Genomic DNA, 26266 nt, shown 5'->3' with positions numbered 1-26266 from the left:
TTTGACAACTATATATGGAGGTGAAATCTTGAATTTTAAAGATTCTATTTTAATTTTGACTAATTAGTTAAGCCACCATTAATGTTTAAGATTTTAAGAAATTATATACTGAATCTGGATGGAATTTTAGCCAAGTAAATAATTGGTTTTACATCTAAATTAATGTCCATATTGAATAATTAGTAATATTCACCATGTTTTGGATTATTTTCTTGAAAAGGGAGAACTTTTAATTGTTATATTGATTTTTTCCCCAATCAATGTTGACCAACACTACAATTAGGATATGAAATTAGCGTGGGCTTAAAAATAGTTGGGGGTTAAAGATATTTTGGGATTGGGCTTGAATAATTATGGAAAACTAAATAAATATTTCATCCAATGGTGAAATAGATCGAAAAAATAGAAATAAATATTTTATCGAAGAGAAATAAATCGAAAAAATAAAAAATTAAGAAAAAAAATTGACCTTATAATTTTCGTCACAAACCGGAGATAAACAATGGATTGGCGAAGTCCTCGATCATGAGAAATATGTCTTACATTCGCGTTATGGACTGAAATATTCTATCTAGAGCTAGTTTATCTTGTGTATTTTATGATTTTATTTTAAAAAATAAATTATTTAAGATTTGTTTAAAAGAAATTATTAAAATGACATTTTGTATTTAAAATTTAAATTTCAATATTTCTTTTATTCACATACTAGTTGACATCGGAGGAGGCGGCGATGATAAACTTACATATCCTTCGAAATCGATAGTAGGGTTTTTCGTCGACGAGGTCTCGTACGCTCAGGTCGGTCTTAGGATAAGGTCAGTTAAATGGTCACCTAAGAACCCCTCCCAAAAAGCACCTAAAATCCAAAAAAATATAAAAATATAGCACTAACTAGTTTTGATTCATAAATTATTATGTGTTAACAAACTTTTTAACTTTTTGTTAAAATTATACAAATTTATTATATTTATTTAAAGTAATATAAATTATAACTACTAAATTTAAAAATAAGAACAATTCTTTTGTCCACTTTAAGGCACCCCATTTTTTCAGTGCCCCTTAATGCATAAGTTAAAAGATGAATCTCACATTTTCAAAATAAATTAATGGATGCTTTACCAATACTTCACAAACAAGTCAGCAATTGCGGAAATTAACGAGACCCCATTATGGATGACAATGAGACGGTTTGATTCGGGAAAACAGATTATCATCCTTATTTAGAGTCGAAATATGACATAGATCAAATTAAGCCAAGAGAAGAAAACCACCTTAGAAATTATGGATTTATATAAAATTTGCCTAAAAGTTAAATATACTTTCTTTAATGTGTGTGACATAAAAATAATAATGAAAGTAATGTGTGAGGAAAAAATGAAACTTTGTATATATATATATATATATATATATATATATATATATATATATATATATATATATATATAACTATTTAAATATGAAGATATAAATATAAATGTATATATTAGTTGATTTTTAAAAAATTAAATAATTTTCATCTTTGTAGAAGAGAAACCAATTTTATTAGTCCATCCTTATGTGAAGATTGCAGAAAATGATAGATTAAAAAAAATATATCCTTCAAATGACATGATTTATTATCTAAACATAATTTAAACTAATTTAAATTTTTGTTGTTGTTTTCTGACCATTTTCTTATCTATCACTTTCATTATAATAAAAATTATTACAAATACAGATCATCAAATAAATAAGTCAATAAATTATGGGGCCCAACTTAGACTAATTAAATCATGCCAAAATAACTTTTCAAAGATTTAAAACCACTTGCTTTATTTCTTCTTTTCATGAGTTTTTGTTGAAATGGCTTCAAGCTCTCCTTCAAGAAGAAATGTTTGTTGCTTCTGTTTTTTCTCCGAAAAACCAAAAGAAAGCCACAAAATAAACCAATTCAACGAGAAGAACGAAAATCGAGAGATATTATCCGATTTCAGCACGTTTTCCTTGAAAGAGCAAGAAAAACGGTTGAAAGAGGCGAGGATGGAGGAAGAGAGAATCAGCAAGGAGGCCGAAAGAGTGGTGAATTGGGTCAAGCAAGAGTCATCTCGGATGGATGTTTCCACAATCGACAATATCCTTAAAGATCTTGAGATTGACGAAAAACTCGTGAATAAAAGATCTTGATTTCTTGCTTGTGATTGAATTTTTTTCAGATTTGTTTGTTGTAGGTTTGAACTTTTTGTTCTTTTTTAAGTGAATTATTGCAATGATGTCAAAGGAATCGAAGTTGTTTTAATCAATTATGTTTGTCTAATTCTTTAAGGAAAAGTTTCATAAATAAGCCCCTAAACTCTTTATCACTTTTGATTTAAGTCCTCAAACTCTACTTTCTTTTTATATAAGCTCTTACTTAAACTTGTGAAGAAAACAATCCACCGTTCTTTAATTGTCCTTTAATTGTCGGGTGCAGTTGTATTGATTTTATTAACATCACGGTTCACCATAAACTTTTAATGATCATGTTAGTTCTGCGATTTGTCGTGAAACAACATAAACAAAATTCTTTACTTGATTCATCTATAAATAATATTTCAATTTCATACATTTTTTTAGTGTTGGATTGTTGTCTAACCAAATAAAACACAATTATAACTATCTACATTATTGTTTTTAACTCTATCTTGTGGCCAATTTATGTTGAGAGGAATAATTAATCTTATTTTTTTAATGTTACAGATTTTGTTTCATTGCATTTTAATTTCATTAGAGCTGATTAATTTATTGAAATAAATACATAATATTTATAAACATTTTTTACACATTTTAAACAAATAAAATCACATTTAAACTTGTGTACATTTTTTTAAAAGGATCAAGTAGTATGCTTTAAATGAGGTGGTGTGGTAGGTTTGAGACATCAATAGAATGGTCCAAGTTTGGTATTACTTTATGAATGTTAAAGTGTTGTTAAAGATTCATGCAAGTTGATTGATTCTTTCATAGGAAAGGAAAAGATACTTAGCCCATCAATTAGATTTCACCATTTATATTATACCTTACCCCATCAAACTCCTAATTTAACACATCCATCTCCTTTTCTTCAATCTTTCAAAGATCAAACCAAAATTTTTATATCATCGGATGTTGTAGTAATAATTCCTCGACGACTCCTAATGGTACTAAAGCGTCATCCGGATCCGAGGGGAACAACCAATCCGATTATATGGTGCATTGCAATCATTTGCGCTATTCTAGCTATCGTTGTCATCTTGGCTGCCATCGCTATTTTCATAATCTACATGGTTATGAAACCTAAGGTGCCATATTTAGCTGTGAGTAATGCGAGTCTAGACGTATTCGATTACAGCCAATCGGGTTTTCTCACAACTCAGGTAACCATTTTTGTAAGATGGGAGAATGACAATTCTAGGGCTTCGACTAACTTTTATGGAAATACTATTAACTTGAGCCTTGGTGGAAAAGTCATAGCCTATATGATGCTTCCGGATATAAAATTGGTTAAGAATTCGTCTAAAGAGTTGCCCTACGTAGTGGTTTCGGCACCAATACCATTAAGACCCTCGTTGAGGGACCTTGTAGACCGATCGATTAAGCAAGACCGATTAACCCTCGATTTGGATGGAGTCATAAGGGCTAGATGGAACATTTGGATCTTGGGTTCGGTCAAGTTTTGGATAGATATGAAGTGTCCTCTTGAATTTCGTATCTCCACCAAGGAAAGTATAGGATCTTATTGCAAATCCAAGATGAAATAAACTAATTAATTGGAGTTGGAGTTACTATTTTTTTTTTTTTTACTTTCAATAATTTTAATTTTATTATTAAACTAGTAATATATATATATATATATATATATATATATATATATATATAGGTGAACTTTGTTTAATGATATGAGCATAAAAATTACATTGATATGCTTGTAATGTTGAAGAGGGCAGTTCAATGAGTCATCAAACAGGGTCGAAAACTGCTCTTACATGGCTGTTACTTTCTTTTCTTTTTTTATTATTTTACACAACAATGGGTATCGGCCCAGGCCCAGGCCCACTTTAGTCCCGGCTCAAGGATTGACTTTCAAATGCAACCAGATATATGCAAATAAATAAATAAATAAATTAATAAGGAATTAATTTATATTGTTAAAATAGACTTAGGATATATAGTATTTGATATAAAATAAATATGCTAAAAAATCAATCAAATAATATAAGATATACGGTAAAAACATAAAATGAGAAAAAATGAGGACTTAAAAAGAATTTTTTTTACTATATTGTCAAAAATATGTTACAATATGAGATAAAGGAATTTTTTTACTATATTGTCAAAAATATGTTACAATATGAGAAAAAGAATATTCATGGCTTATTCCTTTTAAGAAACTTATATAAGATAATATATTATATTTAAAATAGTTAACAATTCAAGTTGGATTCGGGTTAGACATGTTAGAGGGTTGTAACAAGAACTTGACATGTTTAATAATTCGGGTCAAAACCTCTAACTCGAGTTTAATTTGATTATTTGTAATTGATTCGAACCCAATTGACCCAATTCAATTCACTTCACTCAACTCGAATCCAACCAAATATAACCCATTAAAATTATATCAACACAAAAGAACTGTCAAATTAACTCAAAAATTTGCATATAGAAAACCTTAAAAAAAACAAGTGAGTGAATAGGAAAAGATAAACACAAAACCTAACAAAAATAAATTGTAAATGAGTTGACAATTCTACCTTGTGTCATTTCAAGTCGACCCGATTTTGACATACTTATTAATCATGTTAAATAGATCGACCTGATTTTGACTCGAATTAAAAAATACATGACTATGACTTGATTTGATTTTTTTGTGTTCGGTTTGGCTCATGTTATCGTGTGAGTTAAAATTGACCGCCTATGACTTGATTTGATTTTTTTTGTGTTCGGTTTGGCTCATGTTATCGTGTGAGTTAAAATTGACCTTTTACTTTAAGGTACATAATTTGATACAGTGGTTCAATTCTAAAATATTTAAATTCTCTTATCTCACAGCGGACAAAGGCCAAGTCAAAACTCATCATGTTTGTAAATCTAAAAGCTTGCTTTTAACATCTTGTAATCTCTATTTCATTCAATAAATTTTACTTTATCATATTATAAGAAATCTGTTTTAAAGCCCATTTATCATTGTTAAAAGCCCATTCATCCAGTGAATTCAACTTTATAGCTAAATCCTTAATGAAAAAATTGTTACAAAAGTTGTATTGCCGAATTCTATTTGAATTTATTGTTTTATCCATTGGAAAGGTCTAAATTCATTAAAAAAAAATATAATATATGCTAACATAACAAAAATTCACCATTAAACCCACTAAAAATTTCATTATTAATTTGATTTAAATATCTTCAATATTTCAAATGAGATATATACTATATTCCATTATTGGAGTAATGAAGATCTTATTGATGAGTGATATATTCTATCAAGATGCATATATAATTTATTAAAGTAAAACAAAATTTTGATGCAAATACAATAAATTAACTTAATTTCTTATTTTTAACTATGAATAAGAAATAAAGTATAAAACAAAGTATTCATGGAAGTATACCACATTAAATTAAATTAAAGAAAGTAATTGAAGAAAAATAATGTGATCAAAATGCATAGATCACAAATCCAATAGATATTGTAATTTAGTGATTTCATGCATTACAATAATTTTGGACTATTTGAATACAAAATCATAATGTATAAAATGGTTATTCTTTAATCAATTACACATCTTATAGCATAAAACTTTTTGAAGATTGTTGTTAATCTTGTTATGGGAATGTATAAATTAAGAAAAAAATAAAATTAATGCTTGTAAAATTTGAATTATAATTAACTAAAGTATCAAGAATTCTTTATTTTTTTTTATATATAAATAATTTTTAATTTTTCTTGTAATGAAATAAAATTTATTTCAAAGAGTGTCTAGATTTCATTTCATTAACCAAAGATTGAAACTTTAAGACCCTCTAAATAAAGGGTTCATAACTATGGATCCTGATTCTCAACCAGTGTTTAATTTCGACCTTAATAGGTTATCTTAAGATTTAAATGGGTTTTTTGAAAAAGTTTAAGAAGAAGATGAACAAAATCAAAAACTGAAATGGGTATATTGAATTGATCTAAAAGCACTCTACTTTCCTCAGGCGGATTTATCAAAGCTACATCATACCCTTATTTCTGATAGAATCAAAGAAGTGCATTCTCTTCACTAAGTTGCTGTTAATGGAGTCATCTCTTCTTTCTACTGCAAAGAATGCATCATTCTCATTCTTACCTGTATCCAATCTCCATTATCAATCTGGCTCAAAGGTCTCATTTTGCCTCTTTCCCAAACCTAAGCTTCTGTTCTCAATCAAGGTAATCAATCCTATTCTCTGATTCTTTACTCTGTTCTTTTTCTTTTGATTGTTGATTCATTTCTTATGGAAATAGGGATTGAAACCCAATTGTAATCGGCCATTTGTTGTATGATCACAACATAATGATGTAAGCTTCTCTAAGTGGTTTTCATTAGAAGATATGTTTACGGATATTAGTTCATTTATCAACAAGCTTTTGGATCCATCTGTTGATACTGATACCGTAATGCCTTCTCCAAGTCCAACTAAAGAAGGAGAAACATATGATGTAAAAGAACTATCTGTTGATACTGATACTGATACTGCTGATTCTGATACTAAAGAAGGAGAAACATATGATGTAAAAGAACTATCTGTGGATCCTTCTTTTGAGGAGCCAATATCTGATGAATTCATTAGTCAAATCTCTAATCTAGTCAAGTATGTGTTTCTTTGATTGCAGTTGTTCATATTTCTACTTAATTAAACTTGATGATTCATTTGTTTTATATATAATGTAGGTTAGTTGATTCAAATGATATTATGGAGTTACAGTTAAAACAATTAGACTTTGAACTCTTAATCAGAAAAAAGGAAGCCATTCCAATACCAACATCTTCTTCTCCAATTCCTATAATGCATCAGTCTTACCAACCACTCCCTCTTACAGCAATCTCGACACTTGAACCATCCCCATCAAACCTGTCTTTACCGGCTGCTCTTAAATCGTCCATTCCACCTCTGAAAAGTCCAATGGCTGGGACATTCTATAGAAGTCCTGCACCTGGTGAACCACCATTTGTGAAGGTGATTATTGGTTTAAGTTTAACCAATATGATTTTTATAAGAATAGTTCTAGATTGATGTGGGTTATTTGAGATTATTCTATGAGATTTTATTGTTTGTGGAAAATATCCTGGTTAGGTTGGAGACAAGGTTCAGAAGGGACAGGTTATCTGCATCATTGAAGCTATGAAGTTGATGAATGAAATAGAGGTTAGGCTCACACTACTATATGAAAATTTGAAGATCCTTTTAATTCTTCAGCATCAATAACGATCCATTATGCCAATATATCATTTAAAAAACAGTCTTGCGACTGGTAAAGACAAAAGATTCAGTATGAAATGTCTACCCATGAACTCTGTAAATAATAAGGATCAAGGGATGATTGTAATATCCCCTTTTTAGAATTGATAAGAAATTAGGTTCTTTACTTTTGGTCAATTCTTTGCAAATAAAACTATTTATCATGGGTAAAACTTTATCAATTCTCAAATGTTGATGTAAGTGTCAACTTGTAGTAACTTCGAATGTCTTGGTTCATAGGCTGATCAATCGGGAGCCATAGTCCACATAGTTGCAGAAGATGGCAAACCTGTTAGTTTTGACACTGTGAGTAACTTGTAAACAACTAGGCGCCATTTTATTACTTCTATTTTCAATGGACAAAAGCTTAATGCGATATTTGTTCTGTTTTTGTGCAGCCTCTTTTTGTGATTGAACCATAGATAATGAATGGGACAGAGAACTTGATAAATGATAAGCTAGCTATGAAGGTTGGCTTTCTCTATATACACTCTCATATTAGGTACAAATGTGCAATATGCATATTTATGCTGGCTGGCCCAAAGTTTTGTTTTCAATAGTAAGTAGCTTCTTAAGTTTTACGGAATGCTCGTTTAACTCAGGAAATAAAAACTTCTCAAGTTGTATAAGATTTATCTAATTAGGGTATAGATAACTTGATTGGATTTATTACATAATTCATTTGAATGTGTTGGAATTATTGTTTTAGGTATTTTTCCTTTTTATTTGTAACCATAAAACATGCACAAATTGTTCATGATCTCTTCGAATCCAGATTGAGAAGTGCAAACCAAACATTTACAAGGTAATTTTATTTGGTTTGAAGCAATAAACCATATCTAGATTTATCAACATTAGCAGCAGAATAGATCATATCAACTAATTCGGCATATGTAGAATTTAGGTGAACATTCAAACCTCTAGTTGACTTTAGAACAAAATGAGTAACACCATCCGTAATTTTCCACTCTCTATCAAAGTAAAGAATTATTTGAGCTGCAAATGAAAATAGTTCAATGATAATTATACGTGTATTGTAATGTTTTGTTGTTGCTTCACTCATAATTTTTACTTACTTCTGTTGTTGCTTTTTGAAGATGACGTCAACCATAACCAATGAGGAGTTTCCTGTTAGGGTATCATGAAAATCCATTGCAACAAACTTCTGGGAAAATTACTGCATTGGATCTAATGGATAAGAGCCCTTATCCAATAGGTGCATTGAAGCAAACTTGTGGACAATTCTTGGCATATTGTATTTCCATGATACCTAGTAGGAAACTCCTTCTCAGTGAGCAATACGCGTGAGTGAGCAATAATACGCGTGAGTGACATATGTCTTTGTACATAACATAATATTCATTCACATTCAGGAATTATCGAATCACTATATAACCTAGTTATACTATAACCAATATAGTGTTCATAATCACTAACTAAGAAATCATCAAATCAAATAACATGAAAAAAACATACCCATTTGAGAACGAAGAGTCGCGAGTTTTCAAACGGAGAGGTCGTGGTAGTGGTCTTCAGTTGCTGGTCATGGTCGTGTCAAAGGGAGCGGGAGGGAGGGATAGGGTTTCGTGGGTTGGAGAGAGAGAGTCGTGAATGGAAAGGTTTTTTTTAAATGAGGGCAAATTAAGTTTATATACTATGAATTCGCGTATTACCACATTCGCGTTTCATGTAAAACGTGTTAATGAGCAGTAAGTGAGCGCGAAAGGGGAAAGACGGACATTTCGTAGGGCGAAAGTCCCATTTGTACAAGGTTTATGAAACGCGGATCATTTTTCGAATTAGAGTCATTTCGTTAAATTTCACTTAAAATAAACAGAAATTCATTCTCCCGATTTTTTTAATGGAGGGTTACACATGTTAAAAAGTTGGATATTCAAATTATTTATATATTTTTCCTAAAACAAATATATATTTGTTTTAATCATCTAATTACACACAATTCATCAATTAAAATATTAAAAATACTCTTATTTTATTTTTATAAAATTTAAATTTTGAATACAAAAATATATTATAATCCATCGTTGTATTCGTCGTTTGTCATTGTGTTTGACGTTCTCCTAGTCGACACTTAGGGTTTAGAGAGAAGGAGGAGAAGACCGAGAAAGAACAAGAAGAAAGAAATGAAAAAATAGGGAATATATAATAATAAAGGCATTTTGGTCATTTACGTTGTGTGAGCATCACACGACATTTTTGTCTTTAGACAGGCCGAAAAGGTCGTTATTACCATGTTTATTAGGCGTGGATTATTTCCCAAAAAGCGCCCATTATTAGAGTCATTTCGTCAAATTTCCCCATATGTTTTATCTATTCTAATGTTTTTTTTTTTCTAAGTAATCATTTAATGACAAATATTTATTAATTAAAAAAAACATAAATTCCTTCTTCCTAGGTTACAAATGTTAAAAAGTTGGATATTCAGATTGTTTATATTTTTTTTCCTAAAACAAATATATCATATATTTATTTTAATCATCTAATTACACACAATTCATCAATTAAAATATCAAAAATAATTTTATTTTATTTTTATAAAATTAAAATTTTGAATACAAAAATACATTATAATATTTTAACCAATTAAAAATATAAATAACATATATTTTTTTATTAAACAAACTTGATAGAAAAAAACCAAATAAAAACCTCCAATTGAAACAATAAAAGTATAGTTCAATTCAAAATTTGAGTATAAAAATGACTAAGTCAGAGCTAGCCATGGGTTGAGGATGAATTTACAAATATTATAAATATGGTATATTCATGGTACACAATTTTAGTACAAGGAAAAGAGTGTATTCAACAAAAGGAAACTATATATTTTGATATATAATATTGATATTAAGAAATAAAATTAACTTAAAAGGAAAGTAGATTGATATTGAACTAATTGAGACTTAATTAAATGTGCACTCATACACTTTAGAAAACCAAGTCTTTACCTTGAGAGCATCACTTCTTTGTGAGTCGTGTGTGAAATTTCATTATGAGAGAATCATTGTAATACTCCTGTAACATTCTTGATAATAAAGTTGAGAGTCTTTTGTGATTCGAAAGTGGATGTAGGTATGTTTTGGCCGAACCACTATAAATATTGTGTATGTGTTCTTTAGTTGCTTTCTTTCATTTCCACAATTGTTCGATGTTGATATTGTTTTTGCATTAAGGGATACTTCATCTCTTGGTATCCCAACAAGTGGTATTAGAGCGAGGCTGTTCGAGAGGAGAGAAAGTTGCAGAGCTTGGATGATCCTTCGGAAGTTCTTGACTAGTTCTATGGAGATTTTCAAAAGATGTCCAAGTTGTAGTTCTTGTTGGTATGAATGACTACCAAGTTCAAGGTGAAAGAATTACGAGTTACTTGATGTCTAAGGAATAAACCAAAAGGTAGATTGTACACAAGAAGACAATGTAGAAGACATATTTACAATAGGTAAACATAATCATGAGAAAGAAGGCAGAGTAGTAAGACTTCTAAGTCTATGTTAAAGACTAAAGAAAAGATGAAGTGTTTCTGGTGTTAAGAGGAAAGACACTTCAGAAAAGACTACCTAAAACTAAGAAGCATAATAGAAAAAATTATGTTTAGAAGGAAAAAGATGGACCACTGCTAGTGAGCAAGTTACTTTAATTGTTATGAAAGGAGAAAATAAAAACAATGTGTACTCTCTATAAGGTAACTCGCAAGTATGTTTAGTTATTAGCTCCGATGCTACTCAATATACATAAAGGTTCTGGCATCTAAGGTTTGACATCAAAGGCTTACAAGAATTGGGTAAGAAAGGAGTTCATAGTACAAGAACTTTAACTCATGGTAATGCAAGGGAAGCTAGATCCAACAACAAAGAAAATTTTATTTATTGGATTTCAGAGAATGTCAAAGGGTATAAAGTTTGACTAGAAGAATGTGGAGATAATGTTATGCTAGGTCAAGATGTGAAGTTTGACAAAGCTTGAGCACACACAATGAAGATAAAAGTAGTGATTCAAGAGGAATCACAACTCGAGGTGGAAATATGTCATCAAAAAGGCACATTGCCAATGGAGAATTATCATGGGACCATTGTGATTTCTTCTAATGTTGATGAGGAGAATGACCTTGGTGAAGAGGTATCATCGTCCATAGATGAAGGAAATAATGGTACACAACAAGTCTAATCAAAAAGACATTTATTGATGACATCATTGACAACATATTGATAAAGTAATCATTCGGGGAAAATTACAATATTGCATTGAATTGACGGGTGATTAAGGATTGACATATTGCTAGTTAACACGCAATATAAATGAAATACCAAGAAGAGAAAGACCAATGAAAACACTTATAAGTTTAGGTGGAGACATCACGAAATAACTCTCAAACGAACCAAAAAGAAATAATTGTATTATCTTTCAATGTGAGAAGATAAATAAGACTTTGAGTGAGACTCATAGTCATGAAAAAAGGGACTAGATGGGAGGCTCAGACAATTCAAAGGTGACGATTTGAGTACTTCTTTTGTTTTATCTTAGTTGTTCATGCATTGTGGATCATAGTTAAGATTAATAAGATGATTGATTTATCATCTTATTAAGAAGATGATTGAGACCTTGAATGAGATTTCTAGTCATGAAAAAAGGGTTAGATGAGAGGTTTGGTAAATTCGAAGGCGAATGAGATCATTGAATTGACATCTGATGCGAGAAGATGAATGAGACCTTGAATGTGATTCATAGTCATGAAAAATGGGCTAGATGAGAAGCTCGATCAATTCAAATGGAAGGAAATTCACGATTTCTTTTAAAGAAACTATGAAGCATGGTGAAAATAATTGAAGACAATTAGAGAAGTATGCGGTTCAAGCTAGTTGAGTGTGCAAAGTTCAAGGCAAGATGAGTGGCAAATGTTTGGCTAGATCTTGAGCTTGAGTAAAGAGATGTCGTTGGATACCTAATTATTTAGACAAAGTAAGTTTGTCTTGGGTCTTATCGACTTTCGATCAATATCTTACTTTGAGGAAGTAGAGGATGGATGTTTGTCTAGGGTGTCCTCGATTTTTGACAAATATATGATTTTGAAAAAGTAGACGATGGAAGTTCGTCTTGGGTCTTTTTTGAAGAAGTAGACGATGGAAGTTCATCTTGGGTCTTTCCGGCTTTCGATTGATATCTTATTTGAGGAGTAGGCGATGGAAGTTCGTTCTGGGTGTCCTCAATTTTCGATATATATCTAATTTTGAAAAGGAAGAAGACAAGGAGAGGAAGGCGAATTTAGATGAAGGTAGGTGTCAGGAAGAAAATATATGTTTCTTCAACTACTTTATCTTCACTCCTTAGATACCTATGATTAAGTATTTCTACATTTTTTAAGATACATTCCATATGTATGTACCATCTTTCATGATGATGTTGTTCTTGAAGATTTAGGCAATCTATGAGATTGTAAATTTCAAAGACAAGAACAAGACAAAGAACGGGAGGCGAATCAAGACGAAGATAGGTGTTAGGAAGAAAATATATGTTTCTTCAACTACTTTCTCTTCACTCCTTAGATATCTAGGTTTAAGTATTTTCACCATTAGTGAAAATACATTTTATATGTATGTACCATCTTTGATGATGATGTTGATGTTTTTGAAGGTTCATGTAATCCGTTAGATTGTAAATCTTAATTTGCAAAAATATTGGGTAACCCATTATATGTGATATAGTGGATGACTAAAGTGACCTAAAGGTCCCGTGGTTTTACTCTTATAGAAGGTGTTTACCACGCTAAATTTCGATGTGTTGTACATCGAGAGGAGCATAACTGAGCATAGATAAGTTGTTACCAAGAAGGTGACAATATTACTGATATGATGCCGGTTCTTGGATTTGGGAGCTATGAGACTTTGCTTGTTGACAAAGAAATAAATATGGTATATTCATCATACACAATCTTAGTACAAGAAAAGTGTATATTCAACAAAGAAAATTATATCTTTTGGTGTATAATCTGAATATTAGTAAATAAGATTAACACAAAAGGAAAATATATTTTTTGTTATAGAAATACAGTTAAGAAATATAGTAATAATATTTTGAAGCTCTTTAAAAGATTTGAACAAGATATTGATATTGACCTAATTGGAGCTTATTTAAAGGTACAGTCAAACACTTTAGAAAGCCAAATCTTTGCCCTTGAGAGCATTATGAGAGAATCATTGTAATACTCTTGTAACATTCTTGATAATAAAGTTGAGAGTCTTTTGTGCTTCAAAGTGGATGTAGCCATGTTTTGGCCGAACAATATAAATCTTGTGTTTGTGTGGTCTTTAGTTGATTTATTTCGTTTTCGTAATTGTTCGATGTTATTATTGTTCTTGCATTAGGATACTTCATCTCCTGATATCCTAATACCATGTATAGCTCGATTCAAAACTCGAGTATAAAAATGACTAAAGTTCAAAGTACAGAATAATGGAGTAAGATTATTGTCGAGTATAACATTGACTTTTATAGCCATTATCGAAGGTTTGAAGACTAGACTCATTGGGTTTGGATTGTTTTCATGGAGGAGATAAGAGAGTAAAGTTTCTTTAAAAAGTTAAAAACATTACCGTTTGCAGATAACTCTTGAATCAGCCTCGTCAACATCCCTTGCGCCGCTTGGACTGTATTGAATTTATCGTTTGAATCAGCGTAATCGCATTAATAAGCTGATCGATTATAGTTTGTTTTTTATCGACGCGACGCCGACACGACTTTTAATTTTTGGGAGATGAATGAAATTGAAAGTATGGTGCCATGTATTAAATCAAAGTGAGAAAGATTAAATTTAGAAGAGAAAAAAGAATATAGATAGGGAGAGTAACACTGGGTATGCAATAACGCTCTCCAGCAACCCATCTGTCACTTAAAAAAAATAAATCATGTTGGAAAAAAAATTATCATTTAAAAAATTAAAAAGAAAAAATCATATTCAGGAGCATTCTGTCCTAAATATGACCATATTCGTGACCATCTCATCCCGAACATGACCATTATAGAGATTATCTCATCCCGAACATGACCAACCGAACATGAAAATGTTCAGAAGCATTCCGTCCCAAACATGATTTTCTTTCTCTAACTTTTTATAGGATAATTAATCTTTTTTCATTATGGTTTATTTTTTTTATGGAGATCGTCACTCATCGCAGAATAGCTGCCCAACGTCTCTATATATTATTATTCTAAGAAAAAACATATCTATATATATATAATGATGCTTAATTTTTAAAGTGTTCGGATTGCCGGGTCGAGAGCTGTGGTTAATTTGGATACTTGGGTCGGATTGTGGGTTGACCCGTTTTTAAATTTAAAACGGTTAAAAATAAAATTAAAAATGCTAGAGGTATGTTTCGAACTTGCAACCTAACAAAACAAGTACAACTCTTTAACCAACTATGCTATAAAGACTTTATATTTTAAATTCCACACCAAATTTGATAAACGCGGGACGTTTTAATATTAATATAAGTTCAACTTTTTAACTAACTAATCTATATATATTTAATGATGCTTAATTTTTAAAGTGTCCGGATTGCCGGGTCGAGAGCTGTGGTTAAGTTGGATACTTGGGTCGGATTGTGGGTTGACCCGTTTTTAAATTTAAAACGGTTAAAAATAAAATTAAAAATGCTAGAGGTATGTTTCGAACTTGCAACCTAACAAAACAAGTACAACTCTTTAACCAACTAGGCTACAAAAAATTTATATTTTAAATTCAACACCAAATTTGATAAACGCGGGACATTTTAATATTAATATAAGTTCAACTTTTTAACTAACTAATCTATATATATATTTAATGATGCTTAATTTTTAAAGTGTCCGGATTGTCGGGTCGAGAGTTGTGGTTAATTTGGATACTTGGGTCGGATTGTGGGTTGACCCGTTTTTAAATTTAAAACGGTTAAAAATAAAATTAAAAATGCTAGAGGTATGTTTCGAACTTGCAACCTAACAAAACAAGTATAACTCTTTAACCAACTAGGCTACAAAGACTTTATATTTTAAATTCAACACCAAATCTGATAAACGCGGGACGTTTTAATATTAATATAAGTTCAACTTTTTAACTAACTAATCTATATAGGTGTTGAGTAAATGGATACTTGGGTCGAATTGTGGGTTGACCCACCCATAAACTTAAAACGGTTAAAAAAAATGAAAAATGTTATCCGTAATTTTTTTTCACGGTTTTATATTAATATTACTCGTGCAAATGCACGGGCTAAATGCTAGTTATAAGTAAGACTAGGTAATAAATATATATATATATATATTATTATAATGTTGAGAAAATTATCATAATTAAATATAAAATATTGTATAAATAAATGAAATTAAATTAATTCCTGCATATGAATTATTTCTTAATATAATAAAGTAAATCGATATAAAATTAAATAAGTATATCAGGCTTTTTCTTGTTTCTAATTAATTATAATACACTTGATAACCGTTGACTTGATATTGAAGGTATCAAACGAAAATCGTCCATTGACTGACAATTTCAAAATTTTGTTGGGGTTTACCCTAATCAAAATATTTTAAATAATTATTAATTTGACACAAGTATAATATTATAATAGGTTGAGAGTGTCCTTATCAAAATAGATTATGTCATTCAAAATTTCACATATTAAATTACTTAATTAATAAAAATTCTGATCATATTAATTATTAAATATTATTACAAATAAAAAAATCAATATAAAAATAAATAAGTTAAGTGTAAAAGCTTAATCAAATATAACAATGCCTCTAATTACATCTTCACTTTAATATAAAATATGTTTAATCATTACATTTATAATTTAATATAAAAATTATAGTCAAACAAATTGTGTTTTAATATTATTTTTTATATATCATCACTTTAAAATTTTTTATTTATTTATTATATCTCCTCTTCTTTACTTATGTAATTATTAAAAATGATTAATAAATTAAAATTTAATATTTTAATAATAAATAAAATAGATAATACATAAAAAAAAATAAAAAAAAAAAAAATATAAATAGTTTTTAATTGTTTATTCACATATTTAATTATTTTTTTATTTAATTAAAATTTAAAATTATATATTTATAAAACTAATATATTCTTATAATTTACTTTATTTATTTTTTTAATTTAATCATTTAAGTTAAAATAATTATATTATTATTATTATTATTATATATATATATATATATATATATATATATATAATCAAACAGAGTTATTTATTATTCATAATTTATAAAATAAAAATATTTAAATATTTAAAACAAAATAATATATATATATATTTAAATAATGAGTTATATATTATTGATAATTTTTATAACTTTATTAATAGTATTAAATAGTATTTTTTTTATAAATTATAAATATATAAAATTCTCTATTTAATCTATGTATATTTAAAATAATTAATATTTAATATTTTTATTTAAAATAATTAATGAGTTATACATAAATTTAATATTTTTATTTAAAATAATTTTATTTTTCAAACTTAATTTTATATATTAATAAAATATTTAATATATATATATATACAGAATATATTATTTACTTTATAAATTATAAATATTAATTTATTATTCATTTTTTAAAATTATAAAACGAAAATATAAATATTATTAATTTTTATTATGGTCATATAATATTGAGGTTTTAAAATTTCTATACTCATAACTTATTATTTTAAATAATAAATATAAATAAGATAAACAAAATATATATATTTAAATTAATGTTTTTTTTATTTAATTTATAATGTTTTGTATATACATAAAAAAATATGTTTAAATTTATATTTTATTATTATTTTATATAAAAAATTAATTTAGTAATTATATATAATTAAATAAAATTATATAAATAAGGAAATATTAAAATAATAAATGTTAAAAAAAAGAAAAAAATTATTAATAAAAATTATTTAAAAGTAAATGAGAGAAATATTTTTGATTCTTGTCATATGTGTTCCACGTTCACCCGAAAATAATATATTTTAATATAATATTATATTTTTTTACTTTTTTTTAATATTAAATTAAATTTTATAATAAATAAATTAAATAAAAACAAAATAAGAGAGTATAAATATTATAAAAAAGTATTTTTTTTAAAATTTATTTTAATTGTTTTGGAAAAAATGTAAAAATAAAAAATCTTTTGAAAAATAAGTTCTTTAATTATTTATTTTAATTGAATTTGAAGAATATATATTAATACAAACTTATAAAAATTAATATTTAATTAAGTTTTCAGCCACTTATTTATTTATATTTTTAATAATTAATATTATATATAAAAATATATATTTTAAATTAATTATATAAATATATTCATTTTTATAAGTTTTTATTAATATAATTTTTAAATTTAATTACTAAAAAATGAATTAAGTATTTTATTAGTATATATTTTTTATTCTTACATATTTTTCATAAATAATTAAATAAAATCTTCTCTACTTTTTATATTCTTTGTATAATATTTTTTATTATTTTTACAATTAAAAAAATATTTATTATGGGTTATCTAACAAAATAAAATTATATTTTTTGAAATATAATTATATTATTTTAACTAATAAATAAAAATAATCAAGAAAACCTATACATATAATAAATGTATATATATATATATATATATATAAATTTATATGTGACATTGTATTTGTGTATAATAAATGTAGAAGTGAAAATATATATACTTATATTTAAATTTATGTTGGATTATTATTATAATAATTTGAAATAAATATATAAAATATTAGAAAGATAAATAAATAAATAAAAATAATAATAAGAAATATAAAAGATAAAAGAGAATGAATATATAATAAAAAGTAATAAAAAAAATACTTAAATTATAACATAAAAGTGGGTAGATTTAGAGAAAATTATATACATATATATATACAATAACAATCCTTTTACAATAGACGTTTACTTAGGGGATACAAAAGGACAATATTGTGTGTTTTGTGTTATAAGGATCAAAACTAACCTCCCAGGCTCCCACAGACGTCAGCCCAAGCATAGCATATGACCTGATGAAAGGCAGAAAGAAAGAGACATAAAAGCAAAAATGTGGTCTCTGGGAAGATTGCGATCACTTCCCTAGGCGGTCGCACGAAAACCGGGAACAAGGCATGAGCTTTGTCCGACGAACTTTAAGAGAATTTTTAAGAAAAATCAGATCAAATTTGACATGTGGGCAGTGCCGGATCTGAGATTTCGAGGCCTGAGTCGATCACAAAACTTGGTGCCCTCAAAGCTTAATATTCGTACATATATTTTTTTTTATCAATTTAAATATAATAGTATTTGTAACATGAATTCTAGAAATAAAATATCATCAAAACAATATGTCATAAATAATACTAAAAAAACAAAGAAGATCCAAACAAAATATAAAATTCATGTTCCGAACTAGTACATAGTCACTTGAATATTACTCGTCTCGCATTTTTTGAAGCGAAAGTATTGATCAAGTTAGCATAATCAACTTTCTCAATAACTTTTTTCTCGATAGATAACATATCTAACCCATTTAGTCTTTCTTGCGACATAGTTGATCGAAAATAAGTTTTAATCAACTTAAATTTGGAAAAACTCATTTCTGCAGATGCAACAGTTACTGGTATAGTCAGCAAAACTCGATATGCGATATAGGAATTTGGATAACAACCATCCATTGTTTTCAAATAATTCAGCACATCAATCGCTCTTTTTGTTTCTCCAGGTAATGAATGTCTTAACAACTTTAGTTCTAGAAATAAATCTGATACATCAACATCGGAGTTCCCATCACATGTTAAAGAATTTTGAAGATTGACACATGAGCTAAAGAGACCATCATCATCAATAGACTTCAACTTCTCCAAACTAAATAAAAACCCAAAGGTTTCTTCGTACTTTTGAAATTGCTCAAACCTGAGTTTGAAGTGAAGAAAGAGCTTGATCAATTATAAATAAGAAGTAATTAACTCGAAAAGATTCTTTAGGAGATTGAGTTACCTCTTCACTATTGATATCATCAAATTGTCTCTTTCTTCGAATGATGCGTTTTTCTCGGAAAATAGGTTCAATTCCCATTTCACTTGCAATATATTCGGCTTCAACCAAAGCTTGATAAAATCCAGATTCTCTAAACTCTTGGAGAAAAGAAATAAGACCCTTTAACTGTCCGATAACAACATCAATATCCATTTTTTCTAATTGGAGAAACTTACTGACAATGTTAATATCATATAATAACTTGTACCAAATTATTATTCCGGTTAGGAATTCAAAATTCTCAAGTTCAAATGTTGTCAAGCCCTCAGCTTCACTCTTTATTTTTGAGTCATAAGAAGTGTTTTGCCAAATCAATTAAAGCATCTCGTATTTTTGAAGTCGGGTCTTTTATGGGCTTCACACTTCCAACATGGCTTTCCCATCGTGTTTGTGATAATGGCTTGACCGTAAGACCTTATACATGATATTTGAAGATTTTCCACCGCTTGGTAGAAGAAGAGAATAATGAATATATGCGTTGTATAACACCAAAAAAGGACATCTCTTTAGGACAACAATTTACCATATCACATAGTGTGAGATTAAGACTATGGCATCCACATTGAGTGTAGAAAGCTCTGGGATTAATTTCAAGTAATCTATTTTGTACACCCTGGGATTTTGAGAAAGAAAACGTTAGAAATTTGTTTCCAGATGAGTTACTAGAGCTTGTTCATTAACTTAATTGTAACATTCTTAGGTTCTTGAACTCTTTTCGATCATTGTGCAATGTTTAAATTGTTCAAAAACATGTTTATGAATGAAAGTGTGGCTCTCTGATTTAGCCCCAAATTAGTAGTAGATTGTTTGATGTCGTTTAACTCTGTATACGTTATTACTTTTTTTATATGGTAAATAATCAATATCAGTAACAAATATATTTCAGTAGCAACTTAGATGAATTCAATTTTGTTCGCATATCAAGGAAAGATTAAAATAAATTTCATTGATATAAACATGTAGATTAGATTAATTTATCCTTTTATTTTTGCATATTGATTTTTTTTATTAAAAACACATCATTCTGTTGATATAACCTAGAATAAAAGATTACCAATTACTTTACTCTCTCAAGATAGTCTATTTTAGAAGTCAGAAGGAAAGATTATCGGTCACCTATCTTTTTCGCGATAGTCGATTGCAGAAGCCAGTAGAGGAAATGTCATTCATGATCATTACTCTGGCGATTATCATTAAATAAAACTATTTATCATGGGTAAAACTTTGACATTTCTCAAATGTTGATGTAAAGTGTCAACTTGTAATAATATCAAAAAGTTCCTATTTTATTTTTATAAAAATTAAACTTTGAATACAAAAATAAGTTATAATATTTTAACCAATTAAAAATCTAAATAACATATATTTTTATTAAACAAAATTTATAGAAAAAATCAAATAAAAACCTCCCAAATAACAAGCCCATGCATGAGAAGAAAACCTTTAATAAAAATATTGTGAAAATTAAATATACTTCCTTTTATAAAGATGGAAACATTAATAAATGTCCAAGTAAAAAATAAGAAGAAAATGGAGATGATTAAATTAACTCACTTTACATTTACATTTTAAAGGGATGAATAAATCATAGTAGAAAACAAGCAAATATTAACATTCAAATTAAACTTAGCATTTTCTTTTGATACCTTCTAATAGTTTCAATAACATTATTTGTGTTAAATTTGTTTCCCTATGGTATGTTTAGCTTGTTCGGTTTTGTTATGCTCGATTTTTTTAGCCCATTCAATGCGGATTGGTTGGTTTAGACTAATTTATTTAAAACCAACCAGAGAAATTCAATAATTTTTTAGTTTGTATTTTACTAAAAGTTTTAATAACCAATTTTATATAAAATGAAGAAAAATAGAATTTAGAGTATATGGGCCAATTTACAATTCATGCATTTTAATTAACAAATTAACAATAAATATATATATATATATATATATATATATATATATATATATATATATATTAAATCAATGTAATTAATTAACCAGTTTAAACAAAAATATATTAAATCAATGTAATTGAATTTACCGATTAAAACATTCTATGTATAATAATTTTATCATACTTAATCGAATAATTTTTTTTATAAATTAATATTGTTTTGTCATTTTAAAATTTTATTTGATGACAATAATATAAAAAATAATTAGATGAATATAATTCATTGACTAAATAAATGTATTCTATAATAAAATTTAATAAATTATTTTATAAAGAAATTAAATATTTGAAAAAAAAACAAAAACAATTTGAAAAAGAAAAATGAAGTAGTTTTTAAAATATTTTCTCTTAATAATCTAAAATTGCTTAACAAGATTCATAATAGTGTTGTTAATGTCAAATTAAATTTACACCAATATCTAACTTATTTAAACTATTTTATTTTTATAATTTTCAAGAATACATATATAGCCACTATTTTCAAACAAAATTTAAACATACTTTTTTTTAAAAAATAAATTAACTTACACTAATCAAATATTTAGCCGATTTTATTTATACAAATTTAATAAACAAAAAAAAATTATAACCATCTCGTTAATAAATAATTCAACCATTAACTAAACATTTAACCAATTTTCAAAACAATTGATTGTAGTCCGATTATGAATATTTATTATTTTATAACCAATAATTTTTAATTATAGACGTGATTAAATTATAAAATTAATCAAACAACACTTTTACTTCTTTGCATATCAAAATGAGGAAAAGCTTCACTGATACAAATGATTTGTCACTTTTTTTTTTCTTCTTTCCTTTTTTACATATAATAGCATGATATTTTTTTAGTTCCCATAATTGAATGGTAATCTATTTTACTTTTTTTTTAAATATAACTTAATACAAGACTAGATTTCTCACATGATCTTAGAATACATATTTAAAAATACAGAACAAATTATGTGGTCCAACCCAACTTAGACTAATTAAATTATGTCAAATAAAATTTCCAAAACCCAAAACCACTTATTACGATGATTCTCCTTTCACAATATGTTTTTGTAAAATTTTCCATGCTGATTTATTTGCTGCAGATATTTGAATTTTTTTGTTTGTAGGGAATTTAATATTGTTAAAGTCACATGATGAGACTATTTTAATGAATTATTTTTGCCTAATTACTAATTGACAGAATTCAAAAATAACCCCTATAAATTCTTTATCAATTTTGATTAATGTCCTCAAAGTTTGTATTTTTTTAATATAAGTCCTCAAACTAAAATTGTGAAAAGAATCTTTCACCATTTTTGTAATCATTGGATGCATTCGTAATGATTTTCGAATAGGTCATGGCTAGTTAATAAAGTTAAAGACATATATTCTAACAAGTTTTTGTCATTCAAGAAAGTGGTCATTTAAAAATCTTCTCAACATGAAAAAAAGTAATATAAAATGTCAATAAGATTTAGGAAATCAAGTCCAAATTTGTGACTTCTTTATGAAACTTTGTACCCAAAATTTACTTGATTAATGGCAATTTCAGTTTCAAATTTTGGTTTTGCATGCCTAATTTGTGTTGAAAAGAACAATACAATTTTTGAATGTTACATATTTCTTTTTATGTTAGAGGGTATTTTAATTTGATCTACAAAGTCACCAGAATTGATTAATTTGTTGTTTAGTATTTATTTTTGGGCCATCTATTAATAGATATCAATATTCTTGTAGAATAATTACATTCCATTTAGAAACATTTTAAACAAATAAAATTGTATACAGAATGCAAAATTTGAATATCTTTATCAAAGCCATGTAATTGATTGATTGCTTTTTTTTTCTAAGAAAAGAAGATACTTAGCTTAACCTTTAGGTCACTCAAATTCCATAAGATAATTTATATTAGTATTGTTAATGTAAGTTTGTTTCCAAATTTTAATATTAAATTAATAATAATTTATATATATATATATATATATATTATTTTATATAATTTTTTTAATAATCTTAAGCTAAACATGATGGTGGGAAAAGAAGATTTATGTGTTTAGAAATTTCTTTAGATCTATTTCAATTGTTTTATTTTATCATAATTAGTTTTCCTTCAACTTAAAGTTTAAGTTTCTAAATAAAAATACATATACTACATAAATATCATTTAACAGTGTTATAAAATATTAATTTAACATTAATATAAAACAGCCAAACCAAACTTAAATATATGTCCATATGTAGAGATATTTTTATTTATAGGAATCAAAATAAATACTCAAAGTAAATAACACCAAATTTAACTAATAATATCATAACAAACACTCATGAATATTTCACAAATTAATAAGTACTTTATAATGTATATTTCATATTTTAACATAATAATTTAATTTAAAAATAAAAATAATAAATTATTTTAAAATTTTAATTTTGTTTAGTAAGATTAATAATTGTAATATATATATATATATATATATATATATATATATATATATATATATATATATATATATATATATATATATATATATATATATATATATATATATATAATCTGTTTATAATTTTTATAAAAAAAAATTAAATAATATTTTTTTTATTTTAAATTATTTATTTATATATTTATTATAATATATTTAATTTAAAATAACTCAGAAATATTTATATAATATTTTATTGATTTTTTAAATATTTAATAATAAATTAAAATTATTAAATAGTAAAATTTAAATACAATTATTATCTTAAAATTTTATATTCTACATTATAAATAATTATATTGTTTAGTTTCATATTTATTTTATTATCAATTTTGTTTAATAAGATTAACAATTTTAATTTATATATATAATAAAATCTTATTTTAAATAATAAGATTATATAAATATTTCATTAATTATTATAAATAAAATAAATTATATATTAATAAAATAAATTAATATTATTAAAATTTTAAAATAAAATATAAGGTTGATTTTAATAATATAACCAATAGACAGATATTATATATGAAATTTATTAATTTATTTTAAAATGAATTTTTTTATAATTAATTAATTAATTAATATTTAAAATGAAGTTAAAAAAATAAATTTTGTAAATATAACCGTTTTTTATTAATATATAAATTTTAATTAAAATAAAAAATAAAATAAGTGAATAAAAAATAAGAAATTATAATTATAATTATAATTTGTTTTTGTAAATTATTTAAAAAAATAAGAAATAATATATATATATATATATATATATATATATTAATACAAACATATAAAAACTAATATATTCATATATTATTTTTAAGAATTTATTTTTTTAAATCATTAGATTTTAAAATATATCTTATCTTTTTATTTTAATTAAAATTTATAATTATATATTAATAAAAACTAATATTGATATAATTTATTATAAAATAAATGATTTTTAATTTAAATAATTTATTAATATTTACAATTAAGTTAAAAAAATTATATTATAAAACATTATTAAAATAATTAAAATTAAAAAGATAGTAAAGGAAATTTATAAACTTAATATTTTATTATTTAAAATAATATATTTTTTAAACTTAATTTTAAATATTAATAAATTATTATATTAAAAAACAATTTATTTTAAATTAAATAATATGAATATTTAGTTTTTATAAGTTTTCAATAATATATAATTTTAAATAAATAAGAAATAATTAAATAAGTGAATAAAAAATATAAATAATTACTTTTTATTTTATTTTATAATTTAATTAATTTTATTTTTGGTGATACCTAATAAATTTTTAAACTCATTTTTTATTTGTTTGTCTATAATTTTTAATATTTTGTATTAAAAAATTATAATTAATCATTTATAAAAATAATATAATATTATATTATTTTAATCACAACTATAAATAAGATTAATAAGATATATGTATTTATAAATATTATTTGTATTAAAAAGAAAAAAGATATATTAATAAATTTAGGAAATCAAGTACAAATTTTAAATGTTACTAAATTACTTAAATTAAAACTAATTTATTTTAAAATAAATTATATGAATACATTAGTTTTTATAAGTTTTTATTAATATATAATTTTAAATTTTAAATAAATAAAAATTAATAAAATAATTGACTAAAAATAGGAAATAATTACTTTTTTTAATACTTTTTTTAATTTTATTTTGGTGATATCTAAACTCATTTTTTTATTTGTTTGTCAATAAGTTTTAATATTTGCTTATTTAAAAAATTATAATTAATCATTTATATAATTAATATAATATTATATTATTTTAAATCACAAATATAAATAAAATGAATAAGATATATATATGTTAAAATTTATGTATTTATAAATGTTTTGTGTATTAAGAAGAAAGAGTAAAAATAAATATTTTTAAATTTAAATTTTATTATTATTATTTTATATAAATAATTAATTTAATAATTATATATAATTAAATAAAATTACATAAATAAGGAATGAAGAAAATAATAAAATAAGGAAAGACAATGAATATTATAAAAGTGATAAAAGTAAAAACCAATAAAAATATAAACTTAAACTAGAGAAATAAAAAGAAAATTTGTTTTTTTAAATGTAAGATTTGTTTGTTTATATATATATATATATATTAATTTATTAGTTAAAATTATTAAATCAAACACAACCTTACACATTAATAATTAATCTTTTTAATGTTAGTTTTGGAAGATTTAAAAAATAAAAAATATTTAATTAAGAAATTAAATAATATAATT

At 25.4% G+C, this 26266-nt stretch overlaps 2 protein-coding genes across 2 annotated transcripts; both read left to right on the top strand.

The window, feature by feature from the left end:
- The first annotated feature begins 3078 nt into the window (after window positions 1-3078).
- On the top strand, window positions 3079-3801 carry LOC124941083. Its single transcript, XM_047481347.1, has one exon. It carries the CDS (start codon window positions 3153-3155, stop codon window positions 3753-3755), a length of 603 nt encoding a protein of 200 aa, XP_047337303.1. The 5' UTR covers window positions 3079-3152; the 3' UTR covers window positions 3756-3801.
- A 2238-nt stretch (window positions 3802-6039) lies between these two features.
- LOC124942668 (biotin carboxyl carrier protein of acetyl-CoA carboxylase 1, chloroplastic-like) lies at window positions 6040-8098 on the top strand. The gene is made up of 5 exons (XM_047483212.1): window positions 6040-6406; window positions 6482-6828; window positions 6909-7194; window positions 7312-7383; window positions 7717-8098. The coding sequence occupies exons 2-5, from the start codon at window positions 6569-6571 to the stop codon at window positions 7795-7797; spliced, it is 699 nt and encodes a 232-aa protein (XP_047339168.1). The 5' UTR covers window positions 6040-6406; window positions 6482-6568; the 3' UTR covers window positions 7798-8098.
- The last annotated feature ends 18168 nt before the right edge of the window (window positions 8099-26266 follow it).

The sequence above is a fragment of the Impatiens glandulifera genome, chromosome 6, assembly GCF_907164915.1.
Source record: "Impatiens glandulifera chromosome 6, dImpGla2.1, whole genome shotgun sequence".
Lineage (NCBI taxonomy): Eukaryota > Viridiplantae > Streptophyta > Magnoliopsida > Ericales > Balsaminaceae > Impatiens > Impatiens glandulifera.
This window is presented reverse-complemented; position numbering and strand designations above follow the sequence as displayed.

Bases quoted from the DNA above. Each gene is read 5' to 3' on its own strand.
- LOC124941083 (XM_047481347.1), top strand. From the start codon at position 3,153: ATGGTACTAAAGCGTCATCCGGATCCGAGGGGAACAACCAATCCGATT.
- LOC124942668 (XM_047483212.1), top strand. From the start codon at position 6,569: ATGTTTACGGATATTAGTTCATTTATCAACAAGCTTTTGGATCCATCT. The intron at 7,195-7,311 runs GTGATTATTGGT...TATCCTGGTTAG, and splicing joins GTGAACCACCATTTGTGAAG to GTTGGAGACAAGGTTCAGAA. The intron at 7,384-7,716 runs GTTAGGCTCACA...CTTGGTTCATAG, and splicing joins AGTTGATGAATGAAATAGAG to GCTGATCAATCGGGAGCCAT.